This window comes from Phaseolus vulgaris, chromosome 9 (assembly GCF_051622355.1).
Source record: "Phaseolus vulgaris cultivar YP4 chromosome 9, ASM5162235v1, whole genome shotgun sequence".
Lineage (NCBI taxonomy): Eukaryota > Viridiplantae > Streptophyta > Magnoliopsida > Fabales > Fabaceae > Phaseolus > Phaseolus vulgaris.
Window position 1 is genome coordinate 5,621,284 of NC_143506.1, and position 13,679 is coordinate 5,634,962.

General features: G+C 34.5%; 1 protein-coding gene across 1 annotated transcript; it reads right to left on the reverse strand.

Annotated features, from left to right (window-relative positions):
• Positions 1 to 9,097: 9,097 nt before the first annotated feature.
• On the reverse strand, positions 9,098 to 13,131 carry LOC137821144 (CO(2)-response secreted protease). Its single transcript, XM_068625604.2, has 9 exons — positions 12,840 to 13,131; positions 12,473 to 12,729; positions 12,219 to 12,330; positions 11,605 to 12,118; positions 11,036 to 11,136; positions 10,630 to 10,872; positions 10,398 to 10,509; positions 9,902 to 10,115; positions 9,098 to 9,706 (listed from the first exon to the last, which is right to left on the reverse strand). The coding sequence occupies exons 1-9, from the start codon at positions 13,034 to 13,036 to the stop codon at positions 9,150 to 9,152; spliced, it is 2,307 nt and encodes a 768-aa protein (XP_068481705.2). The 5' UTR covers positions 13,037 to 13,131; the 3' UTR covers positions 9,098 to 9,149.
• Between the last annotated feature and the right edge of the window lie 548 nt (positions 13,132 to 13,679).

Here is a 13,679-nt window from a genome sequence, read left to right on the forward strand (position 1 = left end):
AGAAACCAACACCCTATTAATTATACTCTTAACCGACCCATTCATTTTGTACCAAGTAAACTTTCTATCCACCATTGGGATATCCACCAATTATGATTTATCAATGAAGTCATTAATCTCTCTCATTTTTTTACTGTAATCGGACACTGAGAACCCTAAACCCTAAACCCAAATATCCAACCACTCTCTAGAAACCAACACCCTATAAATTCTACTCTTAACCGACCCATTCAGTTTGTACCAAGTAAACTTTCTATCCACCATCAAGATATCCACCAATTTTGATTTATCAATGAAGTCATTAAACTCTCTCATTTGTCTACCGTAATCGAACCCTAAACCCTAAACCCAAATATCCAACCAGTCCCTAAAAACCAACACCCTATCAATTCTACTCTTAATCGACCCATTCGGTTTGTACCAAGTAAACTTTCTATCCACCATCGGGATTTCAACCAATTTTGATTTATCAATGAAGTCATTAAACTCTCTCATTTCTTTGTTGTAATCGAACACAGAGAACCCTAAACCCAAATATCCAACCACTCCCTAGAAACCAACACCCTATCAATTCCACTCTTAACTAACCCATTCGGTTTGTAGCAAGTAAACTTTCTATCCACCATCGAGATATCCACACATTCTGATTTATCAATGAAGTCATTAAACTCTCTCATTTGTCTACTGTAATCGGACACTGAGAACCCTAAACCCTAAACCCAAATATCCAACCACTCCCAAGAAACCAACACCCTATCAATTCTACTCTTTAATCGACCCATTCGGCCTGTACCAAGTAAACTTTCTATCCACCATCAGGATATCCACCAATTCTGATTTATCAATGAAGTCATTAAACTCTCTCATTTCTCTGCTGTAATCGGACACTGAGAACCCTAAACCCAAATATCCAACCACTCCCAAGAAACCAACACCCTATCAATTCTACTCTTAACCGATCCATTCGGTTTGTACCAAGTAAACTTTCTATCCACCATCGGGATATCCACCAATTCTGATTTATCAATGAAGTCATTAAACTCTCTCATTTCTCTGCTGTAATCGGACAGTGAGAACCCTAAACCCAAATATCCAACCACTCCCTAGAAACAAACACCCTATCAATTCTACTCTTAACTGACCCATTCGGCCTGTAACAAGTAAACTTTCTATCCACCATCGGGATTTCCACCAATTCTGATTTATCAATGAAGTCATTAAACTCTCTAATTTCTCTGCTGTAATCGGACACAGAGAACCCTAAACCCAAATATCCAACCACTCCCTAGAAAACAACACGCTATCAATTCTACTCTTAACCGACTCATTCGGCTTATACCAAGTAAGCTTTTTATCCACCATCGGGATATCCACCAATTCTGATTTATCAATGAAGTCATTAAACTCTCTCATTTCTCTGCTATAATCGGACACTGAGAACCCTAAATCCAAATATCCAACCACTCCCAAGAAACCAACACCCTATCCATTCTACTCTTAACCGATCCATTCGGTTTGTACCAAGTAAACTTTCTATCCACCATCGGGATATCCACCAATTCTGATTTATCAATGAAGTCATTAAACTCTCTCATTTCTCTGCTGTAATCGGACAGTGAGAACCCTAAACCCAAATATCCAACCACCTCCAATAAACAAACACCCTATCAATTCTACTCTTAACTGACCCATTCAGCCTGTAACAAGTAAACTTTCTATCCACCATCGGGATTTCCACCAATTCTGATTTATCAATGAAGTCATTAAACTCTCTAATTTCTCTGCTGTAATCGGACATAGAGAACCCTAAACCCAAATATCCAACCACTCCCTAGAAAACAACACGTTATCAATTCTACTCTTAACCGACTCATTCGGCCTGTACCAAGTAAACTTTCTATCCACCATCGGGATATCCATCAATTCTGATTTATCAATGAAGTCATTAAACTCTCTCATTTCTCTGCTGTAATCGGACACAGAGAACCCTAAACCCAAATATCCAACGACTCCCTAGAGACCAACACCCTATCAATTCTGCTCTTAACCGACCCATTCGGCCTGTACCAAATGAACTTTCTATCCACCATCGGGATATCCACCAATTCTGATTTATCAATGAAGTCATTAAACTCTCTCATTTCTCTGCTGTAATCTGACATTGAGAACATGCTTCTCGTTTCCTCCTGGCATCGAATAGAATTAAAATCCCCCTAACACGCACCAAACCCTGTTTGTATTATTCCTTCTGATCACACTAATATTTTTCCAAATTAATTTTTCTCCTTCAACGAACCAGAGCTATACACGTTTAAAATAGTAATTTGTACCCCGACACCCACCTTCCTCATCCTTTCAATAAGAAAAGAGAAAGTTGAAAGCGATTCCTCCTCCACATAGTAATAATCCCCCCCTCCCCCCTTGCATTATTGCAAACCCCATTTTCAACCCACTCAATGTCATTAGAACCCCAGATGAAATAACAACTCTCCAAACTAATGTTGGAACATTTTTTCTCCTATAAACAGATAATCTCTACTTGCTCTTTAACTATTAAGTCTCTTGCGTACTTTCTCTTAATACTCTCTCCTAATCTCCTTATGTTCATACTAACAATTTTCATCATCAGAAATATTACACTCCGTCCTATTATATCTTTGCTTGTTGTCGTCCCTATTCTCCACATTGGTGACTTCTTTGCCAACTCTAAAAATGATATAATATAAATACTACAAAAATAAGTAAAGTAAAATATATTTTTGGATTAATAATTTTACGGATTTAACTAACAATAGATGAAGATGTTATTTCAACTTCTAAAAGCAAAAAAAGATAATAAAACAACTTCAACTCTAGTTTCCACAGTAAGAATTCTCTAAATGCAACACTACAAGAAAAAATAGTTTTAAGGGGGGTTTATTTTTACATTACTTAGGGTTAAAACCTCCATTAAGTCATTTACCCAGGGTTTCAATTTCCCCCGCTAAATCATCCATGGGGTTCCCCAGGGTTTTTTTAAACCTCAGGAAAAACCTTTCACAACCCCTGTTAAATATCATGTGTTTAAGAACCTCCGTAAAATACCATGGGTTTCAAAACCCCCATAAAATACCATGGGTTTCAAAACCTCTGCAAAATACCATAGGGTTTAGAACCTCTGTAAAATATCATGGGTTTCAAAACCTCCGTAAAATATCATAGGTTTCAAAACCTCCGTAAAATATTTCAGAACCTCCGTAAAATATCATAGGTTTCAGAACCTCCGTAAAAATTTATTTATCTTATTCATTTATCAATTAGACATTCATGTGTTTTTTAAACCACAATTATTTACATCTATTGTATTTATTTATCTATGTTTGTTAAAGTAATTTTTCAATAAATAAAACAAATAAATGGATATAACATTCATCAATTGACAAGATATATCAAAATATTTATAAAAATATACCAAAATATATCAAGTAAACACATTGAAATTCAAATTAAACACAAAATATGAGTTAAAAAATTACAAGGAAGCAATATAAGACAAATAGGTACTAAAACATAACATATTGCTCACAAAGCATAAAATAAGTCAAAAATCATTTCCATAATATACTAAATTCTTCAACAATCACATATGCTCCTCTTGATGTCCAAAATTTGTTGGCACACTTCTTTGATCAAAAACCTACAATATAAACATGTATCACAATTAGAAATATAAATTTAAAAAATAAAACAAGCTATTTAATTTTTTTATAATATTCTAAATTATTATAAAATTATAAATACAATCATTATGTCGATTATAGTAAAAACAAATATTTCCTTTACTGAAAAAATGTACTAATTATCAATTAAATAATAAAAAATAAAAATATGTTTCAGCATTTGAAAGATATATTAGCAATTGCCAAAGGAAAATGTCATATTTTAAAAAAGATTTACCGATTCTAATATGGTAACTACATGTACTTATATATAACTAGTGTAGAGTTCCGAATACGTAATGTAAGGATGAGCTAACATATACACTTCCTTTCAAATCTTCATAGCTTCAAAACGTTTTTTTTGTGCTAATATTTAAATACATATGATTTTAATATTTACATATTTTTATTATTTATACACCCTAAAAAGAAATTTAAATAATGTATGTAAAGACTAAAAAAGTTATATGTAAAATCTATAATGATGTTTTCATGTATAAAAACTTAAAAAAAATGTAATTATCTAAACCAGAAAAAGGAATTAATCTTTTGATTTGCTTTTATAACGAGTTACAAAACTAGTGCTACATGTCTCAAATCTATTTCTAATTTCTTACTTTCCTCGTTCTATAGAAAATTAGGAACATACTATGTATGATTAATCATGTTCCAATTAATTTGAACCATTAATACCATGGTTTCTTCAAATATCCTTATACTAATCAATTTGAAAAAATTATAGGGTTGATAGCTATAACCATGTTATGCCTAATAGAAAGAAGAAAGACATAATTGGACAGAAAATGCAAGAGCAAAGCATGGTACCTCTTTGAATTCACATATATGGGTTCTTTTTTAATGTCTAATTGCAGAGGAATTCGAATAGTAGCAGTTTTCACTGGTTGGACATTAGGAATCTCATCGGTGTTTTTCAAAATTGGTCTTCATGCTACAAGTGTCATGGTTTTGTTGTGCAAGGTGATTAAATAATTTAGAAAACTAAAATTGTAAGAAACATGGCTCTTAAAAGAGGATGAAAGAGGTTGTGCCATGTGTTGAATTTGTAGAACTATGCTGGACAGACATTTGACCTATTATCCAAAGCATACCAAATACTTATCAATATGGTATATCAAGTAACATGTTAGGGAAGTTGACAAGAACTTTTTGATGTTGATTAAGCCATGTAAGACAGTTTCCAATTTTGGAAGAAAATATTGTATTATATGGTTGGATATAACTTTTATCCAATAGCCAATGCTAAGTGAGGAGATAATGCAACATAGAATCACATCACAGTCATATAACTGTAGTGTTCCATTTCATATCTATTTCAAAACAGTGTACTGCTACAGTATCTTGCAAAGCATAAAGAAATGACAATACACTAGTTGATAAGTACAAGTATCAGAATTACAAAAAGACCCGGTCTAAATCCAATTACCTGATTGTGATGAACCAAGTTTGGTAGAAGAATGATCCAAATGGAACTTCACTGCAGCAACCATAGTCGTGAGTGGTAATGTATGTGATGAGCTTCTCATCTTCCTCGGGAGACCAAATGTTGAACCAAGTGGTGTTCAATGTTTTGAAGAATCCAAATCCTTTGAAGGATGTTGAAGCCTCTGCTTTGCTTGATGTTGTTGTGCTGGTTTAAGCTTTGTTCTGGGGTAGTTTATATGTTGTAATCCACCCTTTGATTAAATCTCAAGCAATTAGCATCTCAATCTTTATGAAAGTAAAATGTTTTTCAAACTAAGTTGAAACAACCGATTGTTTTGTCGAAACAACCGATTGTTTATACTTAGGTGTTTTGAGAAAGATTGAAAACTGTTTTTGAATGGTTGAAACTGTTAAGTACCAAAACAACCGATTGATTCGAGGAAACAACCGATTGTTTGTTTTGGAATCATAACAGAAAAATTGTTTTGTGTTTGACTGAGCTTTAAATGTTTTAACTGTATACGCTCCAGTCATTAAATGCTTTGACCAATATTTTTAATGCAATTTAAGAGTTTGTTAAGATTTGATAACAAACTACATCTTTGAATATATTAAGAAAAACAGATTTGAGAATTAAGTATCTTTTGACAAAGTTTTTCTAAAGAGTTTTTCAAAGAGCTGAGATTGCTAAGAGTTTGTGATTGATCAAGGTGCCGGAATAGGATTCTACTTGTATTGATTTCAGATATTCATCTGTAACAAGTGTAATCTTTGTACTCTGCTGAACAATTTGTTTCTGTGCTTGCTGAGATTGGCTGTGTGTTCTTGAGGTGTTCAAGATTAGCAATCTTAGTGTTGGCCAAGGAGAGTGTGTTTCTTGAGGTGTTCAAGGTCATTCTCTTGGTTGTTGTGTAAGTGATCAAGGTGTGGTTGCTTAGTGGATATCCTCAGGGTTTTTGAGAAGACTGGATGTAGCTCTGGTTTGGAGTGAACCAGTATAAACAACTGTGTACAATCTCTCTATCTCTAACTCTTTAAATTCAGTTTATTTGTTGTTTGCTGGTATAAACAACCGATTGTTTCTACGAAACAACCAATTGTTTTTCTGGTACTACAGCTTTTGCTTGCTGTTTTGGCTAACTGAATTGCTGAATCAATTGGTTTCTAAGATAAATTCATTCTAGTTTTTTGAAAAGTTTGCGAAAACCCTTTTAAACTATTCACCCCCTCTAGTTTAAAGCCATCTTTTCTAACACCAAAGACCTTTCTTAACTTTCTGTTGGTTCAGCAAGAGTGGTGACCCATCTTAATTTCTTAACTTTCTTCACACACTTCCACAAAACTCCAAAAATTAATAACAACCCAAGAAGATTATAACAACCTAAAGAGAAGCTAGCGCAAGATGAAAACGAGAGAAAGAACATTGCCGGTTGTTTCATGCAGCGAATATTTGGTGTTATGCAGCGAATAAAGTGAGGCATGGTGCTCTCCAACTGATGCATCAACTTGAACAATTGAACCTAAAAGAATGAAACAATTTAGATTTTTGCCCTTGACTATTTCTCTTTATACTTTCTATACTTTGTTATTCAATAATTTGATTTTCAGGAGAGTAGGTTTATATTACCATGTGTAAATCTACTTTAACAAGCCTTAGTCATTTCTTTTGAATCTTTATTAAGTACAAAAAATGCTACAAAATTACCTTGAACTTTGTTGCAACACTCTGCTTTTGAGACTGGTTAAACATTTTGGAGAACAGCTGCAGCAGATCACGATTACAAGATGACAGGAACTGAATGCAGTCATAAGACATCGTGTCTCTGTTCTTTTCTAAAGAGCCATTTGTATCATATAGAACCTAATCGAGATCCAGATGTTAGTAATGTGCATCCAAGGAAAATGACTTCCATGATATATACTACTCATTGAAAGGAATTACTCATAGATACTTAACAATACAAGCTCCATATTTAAAACAAGAGTTGGATGAATAATTGCATGCTTAGCATTCGAATTACCTTTGTACCAAACTGTTTCTAGCAAGTGAAATAATGGATTCAATATTTATATATGTTATATATTGGAGGAAAACGAATCAAACTTTCCTAAAATAAAGTAGGAATTTGGAAGAAAGCAAACACCATGTTTAGAAACCAATTAAATGATCATATTTAGAGACTGAGGACTAAGACCTTATGCAAATAGCATTCTGGACAAAACTATGCTTTGGATATAAGAGCTTATTTAAGTGTTTAAATAATTCAAATTTAATGCTTCAGAATATTTCAATCAAGAGGAAAACATCAACACAAACCCCGACCACTGCCACAACGAACGAACCACGACCTTGAGTACGAACAATGAATCACAAACCGATGAGAAGAAGGTATAAGACGAAGCACGGACCACAACCTCAATCATAAACCATATCCATAAAGAATGACGAGAACAACGTACTAACGATGAAAAACAAACTGATTAGAAAAATTAGGATTCCAAGATCTTCAAATAAATAACAAAACACCACATCACCAATCGCGGAACATACCTGCGCTTTGTAGACAAGCAATTCCGTGGTGGAGCGAAGGTTGAAGCAAGTTCCATGATGGAGTAGCAAAACCATGTTACGTGCTGGAATAGCAAAAGCACATTTCATTGTGGAGCAGTAGAAGCAAAGGTCCAGTGATGTGCAATGGGAGTGAGGTAGTTGGACGGAAATGAGAGTGAAGAAAAGAGAAGATGGGAATGAAAGGTGAGTTTAGGGTCCACCGGAAGTGAAGAGGAAAGGAAAAAAAAAAAAGAGTTTGAAATAAAATTATAATAGTTTACTAAGGTACTAAGGTTTTCAATAAACCTCTGCCATTTACCGGAGTTTTTCAAAGAAACCTCTACAATTTACCGGAGGTTTTCAAATAAACCGCATTAAATAGATCTTTGATATTTAATGGAGTTTAAAAAACCTTCCCTTAATTAAATTTATTCTGAAAGTTATATTAAGCATTGATAAATAAATTTATTTTAATATAATATAAAGTTATTAAATGAAAATTATGCTATAATTATCAAAAAAATTAAAGAATTTAGTTATCAAATATATTAAAATTATATTTTTAATTATTTGTTTATAAAAAAATTAATTATATTTATTTATTGAGATTTGAGAAAATCTAAAATATTTTATTGATTTTTACAATAAATCTTTTAAACTTATAACGAAAATTAAAAAATCTCCATTATTTTGATAAGATTTTAAAATAAATCATTTGAATTTAACGAAGGTTAAAAAATCTCCGCTATTTGGTAGAGGTTTTAAAATAAACCTTTGGAAATTAACTAAGGTTTAAAAAAACCTCCAGTATTTTGTGGAAGTTTTAAAATAAATCTTTGGAAATTAATGAAGGTTTAAAAAATCTCTGATATTTTGCAGAGGTTTTAAAATAAACCTTTGTAAATTAACGAAGGTTAAAAAAATTTTCGTTATTTTGCGGAGGTTTTAAAATAAACCTTTGAAAATTAACGAAGGTTAAAAAAACCTTTGTTATTTTGCTGAGGTTTTAGAATAAACATTTAAGAATTAAAGAAGGTTTAAAAAAACATCCGTTATTTTGTTGTGATTTTAGAATAAACATTCAGAATTTACCTAAAGTTAAAAAACCTCCGTTATTTTCTTGAGGTTTTAAAAAAAAAATCTCTATTAATTAAATCAATTCCTAGAATTATATTAAAGATCCACTAAATAACCTCCATTAAAGCTTTTTTTTTTTTGGAGTGCAACTAGAGTAAAATTACAAACTCATATGTACAAAACTTTAGGGTAGACTGATCAATTCAACTCATTGAACCTAATAATCAAAACCGGATTCAATCAAAATTAAAAAATCAGAAATATAATTAAGCTTTAATTATACTAAAATAGAAGGCAAATGAAAGTTAAATAATCAATACTCAACATAGACACCACGAAGAACTTGGCTTTGCATTTATTCATCAATACTTTACATTTCTTTACTTAGTTAATACGAAAGGACTTCGAACCATATATTTACCGTTACTCCAAGTGATAGATCCAAACAGATCTTCCTTGAGGGAAGTCAAAGTTGGGGAGAAAATCACTTGGTAACTTAGTTTTTTACTGCTTTTTGTAAATTGTAATTTATTTGGAGTTAATGTGACTTTTACTCCACTGGGAGCCTCAACCACGGGGGAGTACACTGTTTCATCTTCTTCACCAACATTTGTGACAGTTCTACTCACATTGACGGTTGCTTTGCCAGTGAAGTTTACTGCTATGGAAGGGTAGTTGATGTTGGAGATTAGATCAGAACTTGAATCCTTGGGGCAACTGAAATTGTCAGGAACAGTTCTAGAGATGACCTTAACCTTGGTTATGTCAAGTCCAATGTAACACAAGAAGTTTAAGTAGTCAATAGTGTTGGTTTCATAAACTAGCCCTGGTTGCAATGATTCAGATGTCGTCATCTCCCCTGCTCCGTAGTCATAAGGTGTGGCTACTGACCCTGAATCAGTTGTTATAGGTGTCTTCATGTTGTCACTTTGAATTGCTGCATTTATATAGAAAGATAGGAGTTCATACATTGGTAGATCCCATTGATTAGAAATATTGATTTAAAAGTTATGCAAGCACATTGCACTCATGTAATGTAAGGGTTATATATTTAGTGTGTAATATCAATAAATCATGGGAAGAAAATGCGAATGCAATTTGGTTGCTATATACTAATCATATGGCTGCTGACCTGAAGTCATGATGGCAGATTTGATTGCAGAGGCACTCCAAGTGGGGTTGCGTGTTTTGAGACTGCTAGCAAGCCCTGAAACATGTGGACAGGCCATGGAAGTCCCTGAGATTATGTTATAGAGTGAGGGCTTTCTTCCTTTGGGAACATCATCGTCTGAGCTATTTTCAGTCCATGCGGCCAGAATATTAACTCCTGGTGCTGCAATATCAGGCTAGGAAGAAAGCACGATATGTTTAGTGTTGAGCATTCAGATTAGTTTATCATGGTTTATCTTTGTAGGGTTTTCTTTTATCACTATGGATTAATTTTTCTCTTTTTAATCAAAATGTGTTCACTCTTAAAAATATTACAAAGTTAAGAAAATGGTCTCAATATAACATGATAATCATGTTAAAGTGAAGTGGTTTCATTTCATTTGTTACAACTTTAATTCAAAATGATTATATATAGATGTTGCGTCACTTGCAACTCCATTTTCATCTTTGTATCATACCTTCAGAATATTGCTTGATAGCGTAGAAGGTCCTCTTGATGAAAAGTCTGGCACAAGGGGAGCAGGTTTATAATCAACAACTGTAGTTGTCGGTAGAATTGTTGCCACTGGACTTTAATATTTATATGCACAGAAAGACAAATTAAGTCATGGTTAAATGGTATGTTCAATCTTGGTCTCAAGCAAGATTAAAAGCAATAAAAAGTGTTTTCTTCTACTGAGTGTCACTTACTTGGATGAATTGATATATTGGAGTATTGTGGCACCATCTTTTGAGCTTGTAACCGTTACAGGGAAGTCCCCATAATATGAGGCTATTGCTCCATATTCGTCCGTAATATGAACTAGGCCTATTCCTCCCACCGCTTTCACCGTGTCAATTATTTCACTAGTTGAATATTCATCGTTTCTCCCATCACATAGCACAATCTTCCCCTTCACTTTATTTCCATCTAATGAATCTGGCTGACACTGACTGCATTTAAAAGCTGATTCAATATTTTGCTGAGGTTTTTAATTATGAAACCAACATTTATCATTTCTTTGTTGATTTTATGCTGTCTAGTCCCAAACTCCTTAGGCTTTTGAGCACCCAACTAATTACGAGTTTTTTTATAACTTGCAACATTTTTGCGTACCTTGCTTCTGCTAAACTTGCGTTGCTCGCCTTGGAAGTCTCGCCGAATACTAATGAATACTGAGCCGAATTCGAAAGAGGGGAGAAATTTATAGCCCTACCCTGAAGTTTAATAATAATTATCATGAGCAAATATTATATTAGTTGCAATGTTCTTTGACTAATACCTTAACAAAAAAATATTATTTAAATAGTAGTATATACTTTTAAACATTTATTAAGCAAAAGTTCGATAATGAATTGTTTTTTATACGACCTTAACCTTTTTTCTATTCAACAATTAAAGCAAGACAGAAACTCGTCAACATACTATTGTTAGCCCTAATAAAAGCAAAGCCCCCATCAGTGTTGGTATTTAGAGGAAGGAATGATCTTGTTTTGAGCCCACGAGATTATTCAAAAATAAAATCTGCATTTTCCAAAATTTTGCATTCTAAGTTCCATAGATAAATTAGCTTTCGAGACGTTTAATTTATAAATTCTCATTTAATTATTTTACTATACCTAAGAATTAAAGAAAACAAATGAAAACATTCAAAGTAGGAGTTTACACTTGAATAGAACATGTACCTTGATGGTTTTGTTACCACCCAAGACCACGTTGGACTGAAAATCTCGGTCTATGGTGGAGGCTGCAACGGTTAAAATCCAAGGCGCATCGTTCACAACCGTGTACGAGCTCGGTCCAGAATTCCCAGCAGAGCAGGCCACCACGATGCCGCGCTCCACGGCGTGGAACGCTCCGATCGCAATCGGGTCGGTCGTCAAGTCGGGTTGGAACCCCGGTGATGCACCGAGCGACAGCGACAGAACATCTACTCCGTCGTTAATGGCATCGTCAAACGCCGCGAGAATTGCCGACCCACTACACCCAAAGTTCGAACACACTCTGTAAACCGCCAATCTCGATTCTGGGGACCCACCCTTGGCACTCCCCGCCGCCAGACCGTAGTACGATACATTAGTGACGGCGGATCCCACCGCCGTGGAGGCCACGTGGGTTCCGTGGCCAATCGAGTCCCGTGGCGTGCTGTCGCCCTCGTCCCCATTAGGGTCAGAGTAAAATCTTGCGCCAATTAGCTTCCTATTCAAATCAAAACGAACTCTAAGCTAAACGTTACTTATTTATTTGCATGTTTATTATTGTTTTCTCTGTGTTGTTTTGGGTGGGGACATTGTACAACCTGTTGCAGTTAGAGGAATTGAAGTCATGTGATTTCATGCACGTGCCTTTCCAACGCGATGGAACAGGACCCATTCCATCATCACTAAAACTCGCCGCCTCTGGCCATATACCTGAAAAATTCTCCTTTTTCCTTTACATTAATACCTTTCTAGATCATCAAACATGCATATATTTAGTACGTCATGAGAATATATCTGTATTGTGAAAACATGCACGTATTATGAAAATATCATTCATTTGGTTATTAATAACCTGTGTCTAATATGCCAAGGACAACGTCTGATGAGGAAGAGGAATTGGAGAGCGTCTTTGGGTTGGCGTCGATTTTGACGTGAGTTTGGTATTTCAGGAAATCCCATGAACGAGTTGTGTGGAGCTTCAGAACGGGGTCAGGAAAAACAGACACAACACCAGGTTTCTGTGCAATTGAGTTTGCCTCCTCTTTTGATAAACGAGCTGCGAACCCAGAGAAACCATGCTTGTAGTTCCGTACCAAAGCCTTGTCATTCCTTCAATTCATTCGCATAATATTTTTTTCGCGTCACAGAACATGCACATATCATCGTATTAATTAGTTGAAGTCCACGTAACATGTAATTAGGTCTACACAGTTATGTACCTTCTTAGCACTGCATTGAGAAGCTGGGCATGGTCATTCCGAAGAGAAGCATTGGTAGAATCCGCAGCTCCCATATAGACTATATAAACTTGTTTACTGTTGATACGATCGTTAATACCATCTTTCGCTGATGAACTTGTCGCTCCAAGAAGCAGAAAGAGAGTGAATATATGCAACAAAAGTGTATTGCCTTGCATGTTAATTGGTTCAAACTTAGTGTGCCTGGAAGCACCCTCGCAAGGTACTATATATAAAGCGATGAATGGATTGGTTCTTAAATGTGTGTGAGCACTGAAACAGCAATTGTGATTTGATATGCGGTGGAAGAAAAAGTGCCATCTGCGATGGTGGAATCATGGCATGCTTATTCCTTGTGCGCACTGCAATTACGCATCAAGCACTCTGTCCACGCAAAGTGCGCCATTTGAAGATATAGTTACCATATAGGAAAATTTTGTAGTTGGTGCTAACCACCGTATATTTCATAACTAAAAGTGGAGGAATATATAGCCTAACATTTATAATGTGGCATGCCAAGATTACATATAAAGAACATTATCATATTTAGAAGTTAAAGCTGGACAATGTATATGCTATCCATTAGTTAAAGTCATTATAATTGAATTAGGGCAGGGAAAGAAGCACCTCTTGCATGCATCATTCTTGCTCACTTATTAATAACTTAACTCTTCAGAAATTCATTTAGTGTCCATTTTTCTTATCAGTTTTAATAAAATTCACTAAAAAAAAATTCGTATTATCTACGGATTTTTACCCACGGATCTAAGTCCGTAGACAAATTCAGTATTACCTACGGATATTACATACAAACAACATTAC